This window comes from Tauraco erythrolophus, chromosome 4 (genome assembly GCF_009769465.1).
Source record: "Tauraco erythrolophus isolate bTauEry1 chromosome 4, bTauEry1.pri, whole genome shotgun sequence".
Taxonomy (NCBI): Eukaryota; Metazoa; Chordata; class Aves; order Musophagiformes; family Musophagidae; genus Tauraco; species Tauraco erythrolophus.
Window position 1 is genome coordinate 60242903 of NC_141468.1, and position 23460 is coordinate 60266362.

The 23460-nt window shown below is 54.1% G+C and overlaps 1 protein-coding gene across 1 annotated transcript; it reads right to left on the minus strand.

The window, feature by feature from the left end:
* Positions 1 to 1501: 1501 nt before the first annotated feature.
* MICALL1 (MICAL like 1) lies at positions 1502 to 21552 on the minus strand. Its single transcript, XM_086610213.1, is given in 27 exon segments — positions 1502 to 2025; positions 2289 to 2334; positions 2666 to 2780; positions 3140 to 3182; positions 3184 to 3214; positions 3604 to 3694; positions 4045 to 4123; positions 4125 to 4175; positions 4501 to 4529; positions 4532 to 4609; positions 4612 to 4633; positions 5113 to 5279; positions 5282 to 5332; positions 5335 to 5589; positions 5928 to 6051; positions 6053 to 6102; positions 6105 to 6305; positions 6658 to 6665; positions 7422 to 7485; positions 8018 to 8218; positions 8221 to 8550; positions 8553 to 8599; positions 10962 to 11098; positions 11813 to 11916; positions 13032 to 13173; positions 15070 to 15118; positions 21407 to 21552. Coding segments are annotated over 27 exon segments (2808 nt in total). The 3' UTR covers positions 1502 to 1878.
* Positions 21553 to 23460: the final 1908 nt, after the last annotated feature.

Sequence of the window (23460 nt, forward strand, 5' to 3'; positions counted from 1 at the left end):
CCAGCATAAAGTCCACATCTCACTTTCTTTAAGATCCCATCATCTGCTTAGCAGTACTTTCAGCCACTCCCAAAGCCAGGCACCATTCCTTGTTCCCAGGACAATGCGGATACAGAAAGGAATCAGAAACCTAAACCGCAATTGTTTTTTAAAGCCAATGTTTCTTTTATTTTTGTTCAGGTGAACGGAAGTCATGGAGTTAGTACAGTATAATTTACAAATCAGAGTTCTGACCAGGCACGGGGCCAAGGGGTGTCAGACTGCAGTGATCCCGATGGCCTTTGGCAACAGTGACATGACAGCAGGATCTAAAGCAGATTTGTTTCTCCTTAGAGAAAAGTTGTGCTTGGGATTTCCTCTCCCCTACCGCTGCTCCTCATAAGCCTGCTCGGGGTATGGCAAGAGTGAGATGGTGTCACCAGCACCGGGCTGAGCTTGCCACCTCCCAGCCCCGGGGGCCACACTGGGATTGAGGGCTCAGGTCCCTCAGGTTTTGGGAAATGAAGATCCCTTTCCAGAATGCTAGGCCAGCCCCCTTGCAAGGCACAGCTCTGAGAGCGTTTTGGCTAAAGCCTGTTGGGTTTTTAGAAGAACTGCAGCAGATTGCTCGAGGCTGGTTATGTCTAATTTGCTAATGAGAAGGCATGACAAACAGCTGACCGACCAAACACCCATGAAACTCTAATTCAACAATTCAATAAATAACTCCTCACCTTGGAGGAGAAGGCAGGAAACAAATACGGAAGGAAGGGGTGGTTGGAAAAACACTGCCCTCCCATTCCTTCCTCAATGCACACACGCGCACACACACGACATAAAATAAGGGTTTCAAAAACTTTTAGGGTGGGTTTGAATTCATCTAGTAAAGGAGGTGTAAAAAATAACCAGCCAAACCCTGCACACTTTAAAGTATACCAGATGAAGCTAGGTAAAGGTCAGTTGTGACCGTGCCTCTCTCCCCAGCCGCTCAAGGGTGGCACTGGTGAGCAGGGGCACAAGCTCAGTGCCCCCTGTCGGCACTGAGTCAGTCTTGAGCTTTCTGCCCTTGCCTGGAAAAGGAATGTTCCTCCCTCCCCACCCCGCGAAGCAGCAGAGTGAGGGGTGTTTAGCAGCAGGCAAGGTGTCCTGAGTAGGGTGTGTGAGCTACGTACGTCCTAGCAGCTGTACACTGTCCCCTGGGGTCCTCTCGGCCCTGTAACGGAGCCCACCCAGCCCTGGCGCTCGAGGAGGGGACAGCTCAAAAGAAATAGGGCACCATTTATTTTTTTGGCTATGGCTCTGGAGCCTTGTGATGTGGGAGTGTTTTCTTAACATTTAGTTTAGGCCAATAAAACCAAAGAATCCTGATTCTAATGCCAGAGTTTCTCCTGAAGTTAAAATGGGACAGGAAGGGGACAAGAGCAAGTGGGCAGGGAGGGACAGGCAGGTCCAGTCTCCTCCTGGCAGAGGTCAGAGGCACATGGAACTGTCACAGTTAGAGCGGTGAGAAGGGACAGGGACAGTTAGTGCAAGTTTTCCCACAAAACACCAAACTCCTTGGCTTGCTTCTCAGTTAATAACAAGAACAACGCAATGGGGTAACGTATCTGAAAAGCGAATCCACCTTCTCCCCGCCTCGTTAGCAAGGCTTCATGGAGGGGATGGTCAGGCTCCTCCACAGCCTCGGGAAGGGGAGCACTTTGGTCGGACTCCCCCACTCCGGGCAGAGGGCTGGTGTTTCCCCGGGGTGGCAGCTCTGGTAGCTGGAGAGGGAGTGGGGGGAGAGGCGAGGGGAGTGAAGGAAGGTAAGCCTTCCTTCCTGGCAGGCATCTCAGCCAGCTGTGGGGAGGCCAGGGCAGTCGGGCAGAAAATCCCTCCCACTGCTGGTGTTCCCCTGCTCTAGCTTTTCTCCTTGGGCGATTTGCTCTTGGAGTCATGCTTGTTACCCAGCAGCTTTAGCCCCTTCATGGGCTTGAATTTGCCTTTCTTCTTGCTCTCAGTCTCCGTGTCCTTGTGAAAGTCTGGAGTTGCAAAGGGAGGTTGTTACTGGGGGAGGCTGATGGTTGTACACGCACATGTGCAACAGGGGCAAGGATGACAGCCATGAACCAAAGCCCCCACTGCACGCACACTTCTTCCTGTGGTAACAGGGATGCGCAGCACAACTGTGCCCCAACTGAACGGCCCTACAGGAAAGGCTCCAGAGTCTACACAGAATAGATTCAATCTCTCCTTCTGCACACAATTTCATGAATGGCTTATGCTGGCAGTGAACCATCACCACAAAAATCTTCCGGATCGTTTCTTACCTTTCCTTTAATCATGGCTTCCAACATTTTATCCTCCTCCTCTTCTCTGAAAGAAAGAGTGGGAAATAGGTCAGCAATTCAGCCCTGAAAAACAGCTACTGTATTGTTCAAGGCTAGAGAACCTCCTACGTATAAGCCATGGAGGGGCAGATCATCACTGTCTTGTGAGCATTTGCTACCAGCAGGAAATGCCACGTGCTGCGAGTACTGCCCTGTCTTTCCCACACAAGGCATTCAAACAGACAAGAATCGGGAAGCCTGGGAAAGACGTCAGCAACAGGGACATCTTGGGACACCCCCATAAGTCGTTCATGTGTGCTGAGTCAGACAGGCTACACTTTTCCCCTCTCCTGCAGCCTACTCCGCTCCTCACTCACCTCTGCCGGTCCTCGTCCAGGCAGTTCACAATGGCGTTCCTCTGCTCAATGATGGTCACCAGCTCTTGCATCAGCACTTTCTCCCTCCCTCGGTCCTCGTCAGTCCCGTCCTTCTCTACCCAGTCAAATTCCAAAGGAGAGGCAATTAAATTGCTGAAGGAGCTCTGAATTTAGAGCTTTGAGGCAGAGATCCCCTCACACGATCTCCTGGTACCCTTGCCAAGCTGCAGGGCCACTTGGGCTACCAGTGCTGTGGGGGGAGAGCCCTATGGGTGGCATCCCATGGGGACAAAAGGAGCTTGTCCTTGCGGAAGGCTGGGGCATGCGATGAGATGAGGAGCAGCTCTAAAGTCAGCTGAGTGTGCTGGAATCCCTAAAGATCCGTCTGTCTTCACCCAGAGACCCACCTAGACAGAGGGGAGATGACGCCCAGGGGAAGAAACAGAGGTAACTGCACCTAGAGCGATGCTGTACCTGGCTTGTTGAGGAGGCAACGCAGTTCATACTCCACATCTGACTTGCCGCTGCTCCAGGTTCTGCTGCTTGAAGCTGCAAGGGAAGAAGGCATTGCTGGGAAACACTGCAAGGCTCCAGAGAGGCAGAACATCATCCCAAGCTGTAAAATGACCTTGGAAAGAACCACCGAGAGGCTGGTCTTATCCTGCAGAGCCAAAAGGCCAGGGAGCCAAGCATCAGCAGGGACCAGCCCTGGCTGCTCAAGGCCTTCCCGGAGCATGTGCTTCAGGGGCTCTGGTGACTTTCAGTGGGTCAGTTCTGAGTGTGTTTGGATACATTTATGTGCTCATCCTCTTTCTCTCCCTTCTCCAGGCAAGGAGGGCCGTGCCAGGCTCTTCCCTGGAGGCACATTTCAGGAGGGCTGAGACAGGGCTCCCCGCAAGAGCATCGGTGCCTCCCCACATGCCTGCACGCACACTTACATGTAGATGAGCTCCGATTCGTGGCGGACCAGCATGTGCTTCTCATGGATGAGTTTGAACCAGTCCACCAGCAGGCTGTCCTCAGGGCTGTCTGCCAAGCAAAGGACAATTCAGAGCCACTCCCAGCCCTGCAGGATCCCATCACCCTGCAGCAGGATGGGCTCTGCCAAGCCAGGAGAGGGGCACCGGGCTGAGCAAACCTGACCTCAGCCTGTTCCTGAGCCCCAGAGAGAGACTTCATCTCTTCTCCCACCTCCTTCCACTCTAGGGATAGCTCCATGTTCAGGGTATGGCTATGACCACTCTTGGAGCCCAGCACTGCCCCTTGCGCTCTTCCAACCCAGCATCAGCAAGAAGTCACCACTGCTATGTCCTTGGCTGGACACAGGGCAGCCCTAGGGTCTGTCCTGCCCACACCCACAGACAGCCCACCCCACATACCATTCTCAGTGCTGCGAAGAGTTTTTTCTTCCAAGGCCACCCCACGATGCTCCAGCTGGTCCAGCTGGTGCTCAATGGCAATCCATCTCCCCATAGATGTCTTCCTCGGGGATGTACTGATCTGTCTGGACCTGCAAACCGCAAGGCAGAGCCTTCCATTACCATCAACCTGCAGTTTCCAGGCGTAACCCTAAGGCTGGTCAACACTAATGGGGGCAGGGAGACAACAGACCACTCCACCTAAGCGTGGATGCAAAATCCCACCTCACTCTGGAGCAAAGGGAGACGATGGTGGCTGCCGTCAACAAGGTCTAGCCTGGACACCATTCTCCCCAGTCACAACGACCTGCTGCAATCCCTACCCACACATGCATCGGCAGGGTGCATGTACACAGCTACGGCCCTGGGCAATAGTGCAGAGCTGGCTTTTTCCCTTCTGCTCCAAGGGTCCTTTACCTTGGCGTTGATCAGTGGGAAGCCGTGCCCGGCGCAGGAGGACGCACTGGCTTGGAGCCCTTGGGAGGTTTCTTTTGCGGAGGGGGAGGCGCAGGCGATGGCTTCCGGTGAAGGGGTTCTCTTTGCAGGAAGACTGGAGAGGGGGGACAAAAGGAGATACTGAGGGTCCAGGAAAGGAAAGGAATATAGCATCCCAACAGCTGGGACTGAGCAGACAGGGCTGCCCCGGGGTTTGTCCTTCCCCACACCCTCCTGGAGGAGGAACAGAGCACTGATCTCCAGCAGCAGCCTAGCCATGAGGCAAAAACCAGCTGTGCTCCTGTTTTGGCATCAGTTCCCCAGCTTCTCTCTAACGAGCATGCTGAATTATTGTCCTTCACGGTTCCCTTCCTATTTGGTCTGACCACATGAACATCCTGCCTCTTCTCTAGCACATGGGGCACGTGAGCAGAGTCACCACTTAACAAGCTCATACCTGAGGCTTGCTTTCAGAGGGTCACACACCAAAGCTACCTAAGGTGCAAGCCAGGACTCATGATCCTCACTGTGACCAAGTGACAGACGGGGAAGAAAAGCCCCCTAATCTGGATGGGAGGAAGGTCACCATCTCACCTTCAGCTGTGGCTTGGGCAGGAGGGTGTCTTAGGGCTCCCAGTCCCCCCATCTTGAAGCCAAGAGGATGGGTGTAGGGCTAGCCCCAGCAGGAGGCTTGGGGGGCAGCCGGCTGGGGCTGGTCTTTAAGCTGCCGGTGGAGACGCTCCTGCTGGCATGCAGGGTGCTGGCTGCGCCTCCGCGCTGAAGCTGGCCAGCTCACTGGAGGAGGAGAAGGAGAATTGGTGGAGAGGCTGGCTGGGGCAGCAGGGCTTTCGCTGGAGGAGATGCTGGCCAGCGGTGTGTCAGTGCTAGAGGTCTTCGTGGCCGTCGGCGTGTGGACAGTGGGCTCGGAGGAGCTTTTGGGCACTGATGCTTCATCGGTGTCACCCAGCACCTTCGCTGAACTCTCAGAGTTGATGCTCTCGAGGCTGAGGGCTGGAGATGGGGTGGAGGATGATGGCTCAGAGTGTGACAGCCTGGAGATGGGGTGGTGGACTGCAAAAGCAAAGGGAGAGCTCAAGGAGGAACGGAGTGGGGAAGCCAGGAGAGAAAGGGAGAGTGGTAAATACTGGACAACGAGGGCAACTGCAAAGGGAACCAGTGCCTGTCTGTCTTCAGAGAAGACAGAAGGGACCTTCCTGTGCAAAGGTCTTGCCTGCAAATGCGTGCTCCAGTGGGTAGGGAGGACATGGCTAGCACAAGTCGCAGCACAATCAATCACTGCACAAAGGCCTGGTTTGCCAGGGTGATGCAGAGGCACCTGGGAAGGGGAAGCCTCCAAAGGAGCTGCACAGTGGGAGCAGAGAAGGGATAGGGGAGTGGGGGAAGCTCACCTAATGGGGAAGCACTAGGGGCTCGTGGAGCTGGCCGTTTCTTCACCTTTGGGCTGCTGGTGGGAGTGATGCCATACCAGGGGTGGAGAGACTTGGCAGCAGTCTCACTCTGCTCCTGCTCAGGGCGTGCTCTTTTGGGTGGCAGCACTCTCCTCCTCCTCCTCATCCTCCTCTCAAAGGGGTTGTATGGTTTGGGCTCTGTGGCATCAGACCTGCTCTCCTCACTCCTGGTTTTCCCCCAACTCCTCTCCATCCTCCTCCTCTGAAGTCTACTTGGAGTCTCATGGCTGCTGCCTGGGGGAGGAGGGGGAGCTGGCTTCTTCTTGGGCTCTGCTTGCACTAAGGCCATCCACGGTGGGTCCTTGGCTCTCGCAGCAGCTCCAGCATGGGAGAAGAGAAAGAAAGATCGAGGTGGCAGGGAGCAGAGACAAGCTGGGATGGCGAGCACAGGAGAAGGACTTAGACCTCAGGGGAAAGGATGAATGGAGCAGGACATCTCCCATGCAGAAGCAGTTTTCTCATCCAAAAGGTGGCCCTAGCCTTACCCATACACAAAGTGTCTCGTTTTCTGTGGGCAAACCTACGGGCCTGAAGGAAGCACAGCCTGCCTGACTTGCCTTGCTGGGCCCAGCGTTTTGTTTCTGAATACTATGGCCTCCATCTTCTAAGCAGTGATAAAGGCTGAACTTTATGGGCACAGCGGTTCTCCCCTCCCCTACACCATTCCTACACCCAGCTCTGCTCCACAGGCTGTGGATGGAGGGAGAATCAAGAATCAGATACCTGCTCTCAGTGGTCACACTCCCTTCCTACACTTCAGAAGGCTTTTAGTCACCTTATCATCCATTCACCACAGGGATGTATTCCTCTTTGCTACCTCCTGCTGGTGGAAGCACCACTGCTCCTCTGGGAGCACAGCCCCACAACAAGCCCACACCGTGGCTCAGTGAATCACTGCTCGTCAAGAAAGCAGCAGTCACTTGCCGTATGCACCTGCTCCTTGGCCGCGGTGAATGCATGGTGTTCATGCAAGCTCTGTCCCAAAGCAGATAAACATGAACCAACACCAGCAGACTCCTGGGTAGGAGCCCAGGAGGTGTAAAGGTTGCAGCCAGGCCCTCACAATGTCCCTGCACTGGACCTTTCCTGGGACAAACCCTCCACAAGACAGAAAAGTGTCCCCTTCTCAGCACCCACAAGCAAGGCCATTTCAGAAGGCACTTGGCAGTCTGCACGTGCCACAAAACACCTTTCTGAGCCCCCAGACTCTTTACAAACCTTAAGAGACAAAGACCCTGGGAGGTACAGACAAACACTGTCAGCCTGACTGTACTGGGCTGGCACCCGTTAGGTAAGGGAAGGGACCTGATCACAGCCTACATCCTCCTAAGAGCAGGGGCTGGTGGAGGTGGGAGAGGAGACCACAGCTGAGCCATCCCCACAGCCCCACTTCGCTGTGGGGTTTGCAGGTGATCTGCGAACAGAAGGACATACCGGTCAGAGGAGCAGGGTCTCCCTCGGGGTTTTGGGACAGGGGGGCTGGGTTCAGGTACCCTCCCTAGAAAGACACAGTGTCAGACTGTCACAACACCAAAAGGACATGAGAAAAGAGGTTAAATCAACACGAGGCACCTCTTACACATCTCCCTCTGGAAGGCTGGCTATTCCCACTCCCTGAAGACCTCCTGGTGTTTCTCCCACAGTCGGTGCAGTCAGTCAACCCCAAACATCCCCTTTGCCTTTTCCTCTCGACCCCAGGAGCTGCACCTGGAGAACCGACGTGCCCCTCTGGCCCCACACTTGCAAACCCTTCTAGCACTGCCACCTTCCCTCCACACTGGCAGCATCCCCTGGAGAGCTCTGGAGAAATAGAAGGGAGCAAGCAGGTGTGAAACCTAGTGCTGTTCTCCCTGCTATGGGGACGGGGACGGCTGGCAATCGAAGGCTCGGCACCTGAGCCTGAGATTTATTTGGAGGCAGATGGGGATATCAGGCTGCAGAGAAGGAACAAAACTCATCCGACCTGCAGCCAACCACCTCGGCTGCTGGGGAGGTGGAAGGTAACCCCTGCCACCACTGGGCTCTCTTACCGTTCACCATGCCAGGCCCACACTCGCTGCCTTCGCCCTGGAGAGTGGACCTGGGCCGGGGGATGGGGTGAGACATCGGAGGGGATAGGGCTGACGCATCGGTGGCCCTCCTTGGGGCAGGAGTGGGCCGCGTGTCTCTGACGTCGCGTCCGTCCAGCGAGCTGGTTTTGTCCTGGGTGAGCACTGTGGGCTTGCTGGGAAGGGAGGTCTGGGGGGAGTTTGGGAGACAGGCGCCCCACTGCCCGCATGAGCAGGGGGCGTCGCTGTCTCTGCTTTGCTGGGTGTGCTGTCCTTCTCCGCTGGGCCAGCTAGTCCCTCTGCAGGCATCTGGGTCTCTGCTGTGCTCTCCAGGGAGTTGCTGTTGTCCTTCCCCACCTCCGCTCCTGCGGGGAGGGCATCCTCACCCACGCTGCCAGCTCCGGTTTCAGTTCTTAGCTCTGGCGACTGTCGGTCTGGGCTGGGCCTCCTCTCCCCCTTCCCACTCATGGCCAATTTACCACGATGTTGCATGCAGACAAAAGTCCCTGCCTCTGCCCGGGCTTGTACGACCCTGGGAGCAGCGTGCTGGAGCACTCCTTACACCTGCCAAGGAGAAGAGAGAGCCCTGTGAGATGGGGGACGTCATCCTGCCCCTCAGGAAGGCAAGGCACCTGGGAGATCCTTGCAGGGCCATGGAGTTAGTTCCCACTCCTGCTACTAAATCCTAGTGCGGTCTTGGGGAAGTCATTCCGGAAAGGGGAGGAACAGAGGAACATCACCATGCCACTGTATGAACCCATAGGGACTTCACCACTCAAATACTGTGTGTGTTTGGGTTCCTCCTCCAACTTGGAAAGGATTTAACAGATGTGGAAGGGATATGGCATAGTTTCCACATCTGGAAAAGCAGAAACCCACAGCTTTCCTGGAAAAGATGCAGCTGGTTGGGGACAGGAGAGAGAGCAACAAGATCACAGGTGGCCCTGGAGGGGGAGAGGGATCAACCATTCACAGACAAGAAACAGGGAGTATCAACTGGAATTAGGGAGCAGTTGGTTCAGAACTGGCACAGGGAGGCTACGGACTGCCTTGCAAGGGGCAAGGGTCCAGGCGGGTTAAAGAACCGTCAGACACATTTTGGGCGGGGGTGGGGGTGGGGAATAAAACAATTCACCCAAACTCTTGAGTATTAAATGAAATTACACTACTTCCAACTCAGGAAATCCCCATACTGGAGGCTTGAAGAGAAGTCAGGAGAAGCAGCATACAAGCTAGCCTGGTCTCACGCTCACCCTCGCTGGTGCTGACTACATCCTCCATCAGGGTCACGGCGTTTGGCTGGAAGGACGAGGGAATGAGGCAGTAGGGCCACTCTTATGCTCTGCCTTGCCTCCTGAAACTGGGCTAATAGCTTCCCCCGTCCTTCACTGTCTGCCACATTTCCTTGGATCATCCACTCTTTTCCCACTGAGCCTTTGAATCCTCCCTAATGAAGTCCTCCAGGCGCAAGCGTAATACACAGCACTGGCAACCAAGTCAGCCCTTTTCCACCTGGGAGGGGAGGTGGATAGCATATATGAAAGAGAGCCAAGGGCAAGGGGCTGATCGAGCATTCCCATGAAAACCAAGCTTGTTCCTTTTTGTCTGAATATCTGGTGCTCAGAGCAGCTGGCTGCCCTACACTGCAAGCAGATCATTTTGGTGAGGAATTCTGCTCTGGGTATCCAGTTGACTGGGATTTCCTTTGAAATGTAGAGCAGAAGCGTGAGGACACAAGGGCTCTAGAGAGAAGGGCTATGATGAAACGAAGAGGTGGCAAGTTCGGACAAGGGGAGAAAGAGGTTTGTTTTGGTTTCATCTCTGTCAACCCACAGAAAAGGCTGCCACAGGACATTCCTGACCAAACAGCACCCACGAATTAGCAGGAGAAAAAAACAAAACAAACAAACAAAACCCTCCCAAAAAAACCCAAAAACAAAACAAGAAAAATATAAGAAGGCAAAACACTCAGGATAAAATTACAGGGATCTCACTGCTCAGTGTGAAGGCCCATAAGCTGTGCCAAGGCAGACACAACACCTTTCTTCTTATTCCTGGCCCCTGAGTAACACTGCATCTGCACCCCAAAGCTCCTGCTTTTGCCCCAGCTGCAGATGGGAAGCTTGATGGACCCCAGCTCAGCTCCCCTCCCCTCTGTGACACTGTTTCTATGACACATCCCTGGCTGGCTTAGGCAGGAACTGTTTATACAAGTGAATTTAGGCCTCCCATAACTTCCCAGTGGCTCGATATTTCTGTCCTCAGATGCCAGCTGCCCACTTGCCAGCTCTTGTCCTGTGGCCCACAGGAGAGATCTCATTCTTTCATCATCAGAGCAGGGAAAGCAAAGTGAAATGACTTCACAGGTGCTGCAGGTAAGAACCTGCACCCAGGGAGTAACCACAGAGCTGCTGACGTCTAATCCTTCATTCCTCGGTTTGGTAACAGTCTGCAGCTCTCCACATGCTGCCCTGAGAGCTCAGCACCACCCCAGGCAGTGTGGGAGCCTGTATATCCAGTTGAGGATGTGGAGTGTAGGTGGAAGGTCTGTAGGATGATGTCCTGGCTTCGACCTCATTGGAAGGTGGAGGGGTGTGTTCTGGGTAGACAGGAGGTAAAGAGGCAGAGCATCCTGGTTTATGGAGTTGGGAGAAGCCCAAGGGGCTGGGATGTCAAGTCAGAGAAGTGGGAAGGAGCAAGAGAGCAGGGGAGGCAGGGACTAAAGGATGCAAGCAGCATAGGGCTGGACACAAGAGGATAGCCAGACCAGGGGCTGGCAGGCAAACAGACCCTCTTTGGTACGATTTCGGGCACTGTCATTGATGCTCCATGTTGCCCAAGAACATGGATGCACAAAGACGAGGTGCTGCTGGCCACCTGTTTGCCAAGGAGAGCAGCCACCCCACCAGGCCTGGCCACGACATACCTAAAGCACTGGCGGTGGTAGAGCTTGCCCTCAGCCAGGTAGCGCTGGACCAGATGGACATGTTGCTGGCAGGCTGCACAGGTACTGCTGAGCGTGGTGCGCTGGGACTGCTCCGACGGGTCCGAGGGGGCATCGTCCTGAGACACAATACACAGGGAGCTCAGGGTGGGGGCCACGAGCTGCTCCCTAGCCCAAGGCTCCGCCAGAACAGCTGCTCCCTGTGCAAGGCCCATCGCTGAGTGCTTCTGACACAGCTCAGGGGCTGACCTCAGGGGCTGACAATGCACAGAACAGCTGCCCCCGAGTCCAGGCACAGGCAGACTGCCTCTTCCCAAATTAGAAGGGGCCACTCCAAAAGATGCCTTGCCCCTGTCTAGGGCTGAATGGCTGTGAAAGGGACTAATCTAAACTCCAGGCAGCAGAGACCTGCAAGAGAAAACCCCTCTCTTTGGAAATGTGCCATCCCGGATGTCTGCTAAAACCTGAAATAAAGGGCCGAGAAAGAAAAAAGCATCTTTCCTGCTATTCTAATCCCACATTCCTGTTCTTTCATCTATAGGGTTATCCTCCCATAGGAAGGAGGGTGCTTGTGCCCTGGGTGGCTCAAGGAACCATCCGGCACCAATCCGCCCAGCCTCTTGCCTGCCATGGCCAAATTTCAGTCAAGAAATCACTCTCTCAGCTGGGTCCCTCAAAGCACCAAAAATCCCAAACACCCCTCCCACCCCAAAATACACAGGTAGCTCCCTGCAAAGATCCATCCCGCCGTGACAGGCTCTCTCCTGTCTCCTCACCCGCAGCATAAGGAGCACCTCTGCCTCAGGCTGGCTTTGAATCAAGAAATTAGATACCTGCGGTGCCGGGGGACTCTCGACCGCAGCCACGGGCTTCTTGTGGGACAGCAGAGGAGGCGAGGAGGCAGCAGCTGGGCGCTTCATAGGCGGAGGGACTCTGGCTGGAGGCAGAAGGCAAGAGGGAGGATCAGGCACTGAGAGGAGCGGTGACTCACACCACCCATTGTGGGGGAAGGGAGGGGAAAAAAAAATATCATCTAGCCTTGTGACATAGGACGGGACTTGCCACTCCCGACACTTCAGTGCCTATTTTAGATGGAAGAGACAAACACAGTCTAATAATGGGTCAGCTGCGAGGCTGCCAGCGAGCCTGGCCCTGCTGTGGGTCCCCTTCTGTGGCCCAGGGACACCAGCCTCTCACTGTGATTTGATTTACTCATCAAATGCTGTTTGGCTTCCTTGTAACCAACTCCCTAAGCAATGATTAAAGCCTGGAGCACCCGGCTAGCCACTGACGTATTGCTGTGACCCACTGGGCCACAGGGCTTCTGGGGCTGTCGGCGGGTCTGCGAAGCATCCTGCGAAGCACTCACACACCAGTCCCCAGCAGGAGTCCTCAGCTGGGAGGCCAGCATCCCTGGAGAAGTACACGCACGTGGAAGAGATTTATCTGATGTTGTGGCTTAAAGAGCGGAGCAGAGGAGGCCTGGAGCCCTCGTCTCCACCCAGGAGGGACACCCTGGAAGAGCTGTCTCAGAGCAGTGCTCAGCTCAGGTTGCAGTTGCAAGGAGAGACGAGCTGATTTGAAGCACTCCACCCCGGCTCCCCTCCCTCTGTTCCCCAGTCACTTTACATTTACCAATGTGATAAAAATTAGCTGCGGTAGGTGGGTTGCCTATCTAGCTTTCTCCCATTTTAGTGGGTTAAAGCCGATCACCAAGGGGTCTGATGAGCACCAGGGGTGGCGGCTCAACCCCAGAGGCAGAAACGCAGTGCAGAGGGAGGAGAAACAAGGTGTTCCTCCTTCTGCAGCCTCAGCTGTTAAATCACTCCCTACCTCTTGTGAAATCTCATCCTACTCCACTCCCTGTTTCAGGGCTTCCTCATTGGCACCAGCAAGATCCAGGAGAGGCAAGTACTATCCACTCCTCTCCTCTTCCTCACAAACACACAGGGCTCCCATTTGCCATAGGAAGGAGGAAGTAGAAGGTAAGGTTGGGGTTCCTGTACTCAAGCGGGGGCAAACTGGAAGCCAGAGAGGTGGGAGGACACTCACCTTGGCTGGGGTTGTTGAAATGGTTGTAATACTGAGACACATAAGTCATGATGCTGAGGCAGTCAGGAACTTTCATGGAGACCATGTCATTGGGATCTAGCAGGGCTGGGATGCCCAGCTCCCGCTCTGCCAATTCAAAGGCCTGCAGGAACAGCAGAGAGAAGTGTTAAGGAGAGAAAACTGATGCTCTGTGAAAAGTAACACCAGAAATCAAGTTGGAAGGACCCTAGGGAAGGTTAAGTAGTAAGCCTATGGCATCCCTGATGGACAGAGGCTGCCAGACTTGCTGCTTGACAGGAAAGGTGGCATCAGAAGCAAGGGAACAAGTTGCTGCAGCTGCCCTTTCCTACAAGTCATTTTGGCTGCCCGTGCCCCTGCAACTCCCACCTGAGGGGTCTTGGCATTCATCGGCTGCACTGGGACAGGGAGGGTGACTCTCAGGAGGCCTGTTTTCATTAGAAAATAAAAACCCGTGTTTTTTCAACCTGTGAAACAGGCACATCACCAGTGCCCTCGTGCAAGAGCCTGGCAGAGCCTTGGCTGGCACCGTGAAGGGCCCAGGGCTGGCAGACACTTCCAGCAACACAGCCAAACACCAGCTCTACTGAGCAGTGTCCCTGGCCACCCCAAACACTCACCCCACAGAAACACCAACTCTGCCCATCTTTTCATGCTCTGGGGTGCCACATCTTCCCCTCCCACAGTTAGCCATCCCACATCGCCGTTCTGGCTCAACAGCCAGCAGCCTGCCACGTGCAAGCCACTTCAGTACTTTTCTGTGTCTCAGCAATCAGAAAGGACAAGGACATTGGGATAAGAAGCACACAGCTCCTACAATTGCATATGCAACCACTTGAAAGGAAGGAGCAAAGGAGGAAAATAGCTGTTTGAGAGCTTCCCACTTTGCAGTGTAGGTGGATTACTGGCTATATGCTGGCCATTCCGCTGCTGTGCCAAGGACAGTGTACCCACATTGATCTCCAAGGGAGGGGAGACGCAAGACTACGGCAGGGACCAAAGAGGAAAGCGAGTCAGGAGGGGATGAGAGTGGTGTGGGCACTGAATGGTAAGGTATCAGATGCAGGGCAGCAGTAAGACTGAAGGTGCCTGGTCTCTGGGGCACAAGATGCTGTGCAGGGAGAGAGATCTAAGAAAAGGAATGGACAAATAAATGAAAATGGATATTTGCAGTAACTGGGGATGTAAAACACGCCCTGTGAACATCCAGCTCTGCTCAGCCTGGCTTTAAGCTGGTTCTCTGGACTGAGCTTTGCTAAATGCAAGGCTGCAAGCAGCAGGGAGCAAGGAGAAACCCCAGCATATGGGTCACTAATAGGAAAGAAATCTGTTGCATGGCTCTTGAATGGGAAAAGATAGCTGCTAATGACTGAAAGGAGCTAACTGGTCTAGGACAGGGCATGGCCAGGACCCAACTGGAGAGCCCTAATCACAAAAACACAAATGACCTAGCCCAACTCGTCACGGGAAGGTGATCGCCCATGTCTCTCCACAAACTATCAGATGGAGCCTACAGCAATTAGGTCTTCCTCACAGCAAAATAACACGGCTATTGCTGCTCTGCCCTATCCCTAGCCCCTGGTGTTGGCCATCTTCTCGTTCTCCACCACCTGCTTCTCCTGTTGGCTCCAGCTATCTAAACAGGAGGGGAACGTTGCAAATCAGCCAAGGTCCAGCATGACCTTCTTCTCTGCTTATACCTGGAGCAAAATGAGCTTCTTGCTTCCATTGCCTGCAGGTCTAGAACAGCTGAGGTCAAGCAGATGTTGCATCATTTTAATCTTCACCTGAGATGTTGTCTTAGCAACTGACAGGTTAACCATCTTCTCATCAGTATAGGCTGGAAGCTGATGTTTCAAATTTCCTTCTGTTTCCATAGAAGGTCCTGCCTGTTACTTACAAACATAGATTCTTCTCACCCCCTCACCATCGTCACGAAGTCCTCCCACGCTACATGACCTCCATCAAGTCATTCTAATGTCCCTTACTTTTTTTTGTGTATAGCATAATGAGGACTTACCAAGCGGTTATTCTCATAGACATCATCCTTGGAGAGAGAATCAAAGTCTCTGAAACAAGAAAGCACAAAAAATGCCACATGAGAGACAGAGGAAGAGTGCCCCAACGCCATCACACGCAGGTTCTCAGGACAGCCAACCTTTCTGGGACAGTACAACAACTCAACATATAAGACCCTAGATAAACAAAACCTTGGCAAACCAGATTTCAGGTTTTAAAAGGACAAAGAAACCAAAAGGAAATTGTAATTTAAAAAGTAAAGCAAGTCCCAAATGGGTGGTGGCCAGGAAATTAAAATGTCATTCTCGTTTCTCATTACCTGTTCTGCCCTCACAGTTAAGGCTGCAGAAATACCAGGGCCACGTTCCAATTAGCACCACACACCACTGCACCTAAGGATGCACATCACCCCAAACTTGCCCCTCCAAGACCAGTGGCACAACACTGGGTGGAGGATGGGGAAGCAGATCCCTCACCTCAAGAGAAAGAGCCACCTGCGCCAGATCTCTCCCTCCTACGAGTGTCCTTAGAAAAAAGCCCCTGCAGCACCTCAAGGGATTTGAGGTCACCCCAGGATTTGGGGTGACACAGAAGGTGTCTGCACTTCTGTCCTCGCTTGCCCCTCAACGCTTGCAGCACACAGCAAACTGTCCTCCGCCGCAGCCTCTACAGCCAGGCAGCTTGCTGAACACAAGGCATTGGTAGCACAGAGAGGAACCACAGCAGTTCCCAACCTGGTCACGTTGTGGCATTTCACCTGTATTCCTACCTTTGGGGGATCAAATCAGCCTGACCACAGGGATTAAGTAGTTGCCTCTGTCAGAGGAGCGGAGGGTAGAGGGTCAAAGCAGTCCTCAGGTTTTCAATAGAGTGGGAGAAACGCAGGAAGGAGCTAGTTATGCCTTTTGCATGTGCGTGTGGGTATAATGTGTGAAAACAGCATCACGCTAAACCAGTTACAGCCCTTTCCTGCCAACCATCTCAGCTGTGTTACCAAAAAAACCTCATGCAGCAGCTCAGTGCATCTGTGAGCTGGATTCACAAAGGAAGACACAGCCCAGAGAGGTTTAGGGTCAGGCAAAGCCACCCCAGTGGCCCAGAGAGATGCACCAAAGCTTGGGAGACTGACCCAGAAAGACAATTCAGATTAGAGGAGGGGAGTGTCCCTCCCACCCCAAAAGTGGTGTGCAGGAATTGGGCAAGATGGTGAATCCTCAGCTGCACACCCATGGAGAGGGGCTGCAGGAGCCTCCCTTCCTTCATCCCCCTTCAGATTTTATTGCCTTTTCCTGTAACACTGACCCAACCCGTCCCGGTGCCGCACCGCAGGGCAACTGGCCCCTTCCCTCGAAGCCGCTCGCGCGCCTTTCCCAACACCGCAGAGGAAGTCCATGATGAGCTCAGGAAGATTTTCCCAGCTGCTCGTGCCACCATAAAATTACACTTCCTCCGTTCAAAAGGAAGAGGCTGCTGGTACTGTTTCCTCACAGACAGATGAAACTGCCACCGCTCGCTGCTGCGGGAGCGAACGCCGCAGATCGGCAGAGGATGGGCCGGACCTTCAGTTCTGTGTTAAGCACCTTCCTGAAAGCTCGTGCAAATCCACGCGCGGAACCCAGCCTGTTCAAAATACCGCAACGCAACTTTTCCCTCTCGACGTGCTGGTGAGAAAAGGCTCCAGCCGCAGCCTTCGCTTCGATGTGAAAACCAGTGCCTTTTTGTATTTATGACTAGTTTCCACTGGGACATGTTTTTTCCCTAAGCCTTTTTTTTTTTTTTTTTCTCTTTTTTGGTCGAGAGAACTCCTTTAACCTTGCTGTATTTTTTTTTTCTTTTAAAGAAAATACCAGCTTGGGAACACAGGAGAAGCGATGACAGCAAAGTTGATATATCAACTGCCCTCTAAACATTCATGACCTTCATTTTGAATGCCCTCACTTTCAGGATATGGGAGTGGTGCAGCTGGAAGCTTGAAGACTCCTTGGTGGCCTGGGTTGGGAGAGTATTTTTTGAGAGACAAGACATCATGTCCATTCCACTCTGCCCCAGCGAACCAAAGCCATTTTAGTAAACCAAGGCAAACCTGCCTGGGAAAGTGGATGCCAGTAGAGAGGACGTGAAGCTCAAGAGGTAACAGAGGACTACTGAGCAGTGAGGGAATAGATTTTTTTCCACTAAGTAGGATTGCAGACTCTTAGCTTTTACCCAAGATACTGAAGTCCATCAGTACGAGGCCCCAGAGATCACAGTTTATTCAGTTCCTATCTGCTGCATTTTCCAGCTCCCTCTCCGAACAAGCCAAGCAGGACCACACTGATCTCCATCACTCCCAACGTGAGCACTCCTGCATGCCACTCTGTTGCGTGGCATCCCTGCTGCTCCGGGCACATTCCCTGAACCAACATGCAAGGAGACTGGCCTCTCAGGCACAGGGGAAAGTCACCCCAGACATACCCCTTTCCTCTCTAAAAACTGCCTCCTCTGCAGAAAGACCAGAGCTTGCCATCTCACAGCTCCGTGGCTGCACGTCACATTATTTCCTTGCCCTAATCCCAGCAGCCTTTCATTCGGCTCAGGCTCCTCTCCTGACAACATACCAGTCCGAGGGATTGGATGTAGGAATAAGCGAGACTCTTGCTATCCCAGTTGAACAACTGTCTTGACTCAGCAAACCCCAGCGTCATAGCATATCCTGGAGTAATATTTCCACGCAAATAACATCCCAAGTGCTTACCTAATTAGATACACGCAGAGCCACTAAGCACTCCGGGGTTTAGGGCAGCTGCCAGGGAGCACAGCAGACCCAGGGAAGGGGGAAGGGTGCACCATACAGCTAAAACCAGAGCAAATTCCTGGATTCCTCAAATATAAATCATGAGCACTTTAACGGCAATGCTGCATAATAAGCCCTTCAGCTTTCCAGGTCTTGTCAGGGAAAAGCAGGCAGTACACGGGAAGAAACAAATGAGATTTGTGATCCTGCCTGTAACTGAACCCACAGCTCTGGGGACACAAAACAGCGTTTCAAGCGCATGGCTCTCATCTCCTGTTTTCCTCAAGCCTCTGCCTCTCTCTCAGCACTCAAAAGGCATGTGCCACGCTCTCCTATTCTTCTCGTCCCCGAATGCCAAGAACCTCCCCTGAGCTGCACAGCTTGGGATGCTGAAAGATGCTTTTTGCTTCGCTAAGCTGCAGCAAATGCCTTGTAAACACCAATTTTAGGCTGCCCAGGGAAGTGGTTGAGTCCCCATCCCTGGATGTGTTTAAGAATAGGGTGGATGAGCTACTTGAGGATATGGTTTAATGGGGATTAGGGATGGTTGGACTCGATGATCTCTAAGGTCTTTTCCAACCTAGAAATCTATGAAAATCTATGAAATTTCGTGCCTTACATTTCTAGAGCACTGAGCAAACAAACTCATTAATCCCCACAGCTGACTGTCAAGTTGGCCTGGATGCTTCCAGCTCAACTGACAAGGGAAAAGAAGAGATTAAATAGCTTGCCTCGAGATCACACAGCCAGCACAGCAGTCAGAAGCTAAATCCAGGTTTCCCATTTCCCTGATTGGAAGAAAGACGCAGTGAAATCGAGCGAGATGTGTACAGTAGCAGAGCCAGAGACGGTGATTCTCAGCTTTGTGTTTCAATACACAGGTCCTGCAGGTATGCACCTCATCCTTGGTGGTCAGTTCAAGGCACCTTTAGCCGAATTCAGTAGACACTGAGCACTTCCAGTCTACTACTTTCAAAAAAACCCAAACCTCTAGTGTTTCCAAGAGCTCTGCAGGAGCTGCTCTGAAGCTCTCCAGAGGAGCATCCATCTGATACCAACTGCCTTATCCCAAGGCAATTGTGTCCCAATCAGTGGTCACACGGAAAACTGTCCTCAGTCTCACATACCTGTACAGCCCTTCACGACAGCCTCTTCCCCAGCATGTCACCTACCAGCACAGCAGCACAACAGGGGGCCTTCGGGCCAGGTCATACAACTGGGACAGACCAACAGCCACCACAGCAGCAAAAGAAAGTTCAGAAGATCAGGGTGCCAGAGGAGCGGGGCCACACAGGTAGAGAATAGAGCTCCAGCTCAGCTCTTGTACGGATGTGCTCATCCCTCCACTCTGCAACCCAAGGGGAAGACGGCAGGAAGCAGCCGAGTACAGAGGAACTTCAGCCTTTGGGGAGCAGCGCGGTCATTTCATGCAGGTCAGGAGAGCCTCGCACAAAGGAAGACCACGCAAGGTCAGAAAGGTACTCACAGATCCCTGCCAAGTCCCATTACCGGTCTGACTGAAAGCACTTTAGAAGAAAAGAAGGGCAACCACTTTTCCTCTGCCATCAGGAGATTTACTGCCTCTGATCCAATCTTCCCACTTCCAAATCGGGACAGGCTGAAGAAGCTGGAATCAGATGAAATAATGCTACTCTCCTGACCACCCTCTGAAAATCCTTCTACAACATGCCATGTCCTTGTAAGGCCCTGTCTCTGCAATACAGAGGCTTTGTCTCTGCAATACAGCTCGTGCAGAGGACTTGTGAAGCATTTAGCTAGGACATCTGCCAGGAGCAGATCTAAGCCCTCTGACAACTTAAAGGCAGTGGCGGCTGCTGCTTAATGGGATGGTAAATATGGTTAAAGGAAAGCATCAGGTGGCTTTAGTGGTGTTTACCATAAGCTTTCGCTGAACCTCTGGTTTTCAGTTCCCAGTTACTGTGCCACTTATCAAAAAATAAAAAATACATCTCAGAAACGCAGTAGTTGCAAGTGTTCCTGTCCTTAATTTGCCTCTTCCTCTCCAGCAGCCTTGCGACTGGGAGTGTTTTCAGAGGCTCTATCCCAGCTGGTCAGAGCGAGCCATACCACCCGGGAGTTGCTGGGACACAAGACCACACAGCTCCCTCAAGACCCAGAGTGATGCAAAGCCACCCTGTGTCTCGGCTCTCGGTGGTCCCCAAAAGTCATGTTGAAGGCTTTGTGGCAGCCACCTGGAACAGCAGGCAGCAGTTCGATTTCTAGCCTACCTGTTCAGCTTCTGCTTGTAAGAACACAGGGCTGTCTTGTCCTCTCATGGGCACTGCAGCACCACAGTGGAGTCACCATCAATCCCTTGCCTGCTACAACTTGCTGTCATGACAAAAGGCCATCCCAGGGCCAGCTCAGAAAAGAGGATTTGGTCAATTCAGGCAACCTCAGAGGAAGAACCACCAGCCCCAAGGCAGAACGTGACAGGGGACACACCAGCAGGCTGCTGACAGGTGAGGAGCATATGCGTGCCGGAGGCATGGCAAGGTGGGGCGATGCCTACCTGCATTGCAAGGGCTACCAAAGATTAGAGCAGACGGGAGTTGGATTCCCAGCAGCGTCGGGGCATGCAGGATTACGACGGGTGGCAGGTCGGGGCAGATTCCTTCCAGCCAACTCAGCCAGTTTCTCCAGCCTGACACTGTGCCCCCAAGCAATCCCAAACTCACCAGCTGCCTCTTGAAACTCACATTCCCCCTCAGAGCCACCCTGCAAAAGGGAGGCTGACGGAGGAAACTCAACTCCAAGCCACCTGCCAGGGGAGGCTAGCAATGCTCGACATCCCTCCTGCTATTCGGGACCTCCTGCTTTCACTGCGGCATCCACAGCAAACAAGCTGGAAGCAAATGCATGAAGCGACCTGGTCCAGAGCTCTGTGTGTTTCAGAGTGGCTGCCTTTGGCAGCTGGGAACGTCCCTGTGTGAGGCAGGCTTCTGGTCCTCAGCAAGTGGGAATGCCCACCTCTGGCAGAAGTGAAACCCCCGTGCCCAGCTGCCAGCGTCCTGCCTCTTCCCCAACAGGCACTGCCCCCAGTTGGGTGTACAGCCGGACCTAGTCCACCTCCACACTCTCCTCGGCCTTAAACCACACAGACTCCTGCCAACCCTGACCTTGACGGGTCTCCAAGCTCGGCTCAGAAAGTCACTCACTGAAACGCAGCATCCTCCATCCCTGTACAGGCAACGGAGCCGCTGCCGCACGCTCTCCTCCCAAACCCACCACGTCCACGCACAGGGAGACTCTGCCCCTCCCTGCCACCAGCCTGCGGCGGTTTCCTACGGCGCCTCCAGCTCCCTCTGCTCCCTGCGAGCCCCGCGCCCACCCTGGCAGCCCCCGGGAGAGCGGCAAAGGGGCACGGACGGCTCAGCCCCTCCAGAAACGGGGCTCCTGGCGCCCCCCGCACCCCAAACCTCCGCCCCCCTCTTCCTGCCCCCAGCGCCCACGGGCCGGAGCCGGGCCCCGCGGCGCCCCGTCCGGCGCGGCTAGCGAGGAGAGGCCGGTGCCGCGCGGCCTGCACCGCCACGGCCGCACTCACAGGAGGTCGGGCCGGTGCCGGTGGAGGATGGCGCAGAAGGCCAGGCCGTCGCGGAAGGAGGCGCTGAGGTCGCGGATCTCCACGCCGCGGTACCCCTCGCACTGCCGGCGGCACCAGGCTTGCAGGGCGCCCCGCGGGCCCGACATCGGGGCGGCCGCTCCCACACCCGCCGCCGCCGCGAACACAGGGGCGGGGCGGGCGGGGAATTGAGGGGCGGGGCTTGCAGGGGGCGTGGCATCGAGGGGGCGGGGTCGGAGGGTCCCAGGGCACGCGGCGGCGCGCCGGTGCCCGCCCGCTCCCCTCGCAAGGGAGGGTCACCGCGGCCTCTCCTCGGAGAGGAGGGGACGGGCTGGGAAGCGGGTGGCGGAGTCAAGAGCCCGCGCAGCCGGCGGGGCAGGTAGGAGACGCGGGGGCGAAGGGGGCAGAGCAGCCCCCTAGGAGGGCAGACCCCAGGGCCTTCTGCCCCCAGGCGGGCAGGGCAGCTGGCTGGGGAGGGCCGCCCGCTCCCTGGCTCTCCCCAGCTCAGGGAAGGCTGAACTCTCAGAGGAAAGCCCTGAACAAAAGTCACGGCCTTTTTTCCCACTCAGTCCCTGAAGGAGGGGGAAGGACTGCAAGCAGGAACTGAAAACAGTTGGGACTGAACTCAAGTTTAACTTCAGCTAAAGAAGGAAAACATCAGGCCACCTCCTTTCTGGATCCTGTTCAGGCTGAGACAGAGGCTGCCCTAGGCAGAAGCCCTTCTTGGCAGTCCTAGGGGAATAAGCACGGCAGCAAACGACATGGAAACACGTGGAGGACAGTGGAGTACGTGTGGGACGTAGGTGGCTCCTGGGGTAGGCACAGGGACAGGGAGGGCTTTGAAGATAAGGACACTTGGAGTTGCAGGCAGCACTTCACAGGAAGCCCTGGAAGAAGTGGAGGAAGGGTGCGATACAATCTCAGGAACCCACGACATCAAGGAGCCGGATTGTTACAAGAGCTGGGTTGCATTGCTTAGTGCCACGGTCTGACAGGGCAGGGGGAGAAAGCACGCTGTTAAATGTTAGTTTGTTTCACTAAACAGTTTCATCATTTCCAATTAGGAGATGGGAGTGACAATAGCTACCTCTGTGGAAAACGAATTCATCACACAGATGCTGAGCTTAATGCTGGCAATTGAGTCCCCTCTCTACCACTTCTTTTTTTATGGGCTCTATACTCCTTTCTCCAGCCAGATCTCATGCGTAGCACCCTCCTCCTGTTCCACTGTTTCGTTCTATCACTCCATGGCCCCAGAGCTCTAAGAAGTGAAAAATGAATTCTCTGAACGGCTTGTGCAGCATCCTCCCCTCAGTATAGTATAAATCACTGGAAAAGCTACTATGCAGAAGAAAAGGAAATGAAGTATTGTTACAACTGAGCTGGCTGCTCAGGATCCCCCAGACCTGCCTGACAGCCTCTTCCTGACATGTCCTAAGGGAGAGCAGGATCAGGGATGTTTTCTTAACTGCCTTTTCCAGCGTCCATAATCACACTTGCTCCCTTCACGACCGCAGGCCAGAGACACAGGGTAAATAACCCTGTGCCGTCGTTCCCTCTGATAAAACCATTTTGACCAGAACTGCCTGAGAATGCTTCCACTAACCAAACCCTGCTGCGGCAGGCAAGGCTCGAGCTGTGACAAACCCACCCCACTTCCTTGCAGAGCGTCCTTCCAGCAGCCACGGGGCTCTGTTGATGCTACTGAACGCCCTGCATTCCTCTAGCTTCAAGCAGTGCCAGGCACCGCAGCTCGCTGAGCCCATTTTTCCACCCCGTGAAAGAGCTGCAAGCTCTTCCTGGCTTCGTTCCACCAAGTGCCAGTCCCGCTCAGTTAACCTTCAGCGGTCCCTCAGATGAGGCGTGGAGCCAGGCAGACTGGTGGACGGGCACTGTGCATCATCTGGAAGCCACTCTGGCCCACACAAACACAAGCAGCAGCATATTCACATACCTGAGAAGAGCCTGTAACTGCTGGAGTGTTCAAGATGACACATGCTTGCATTAAAAGTCTGTAATTCCAAAATGCCGATCAC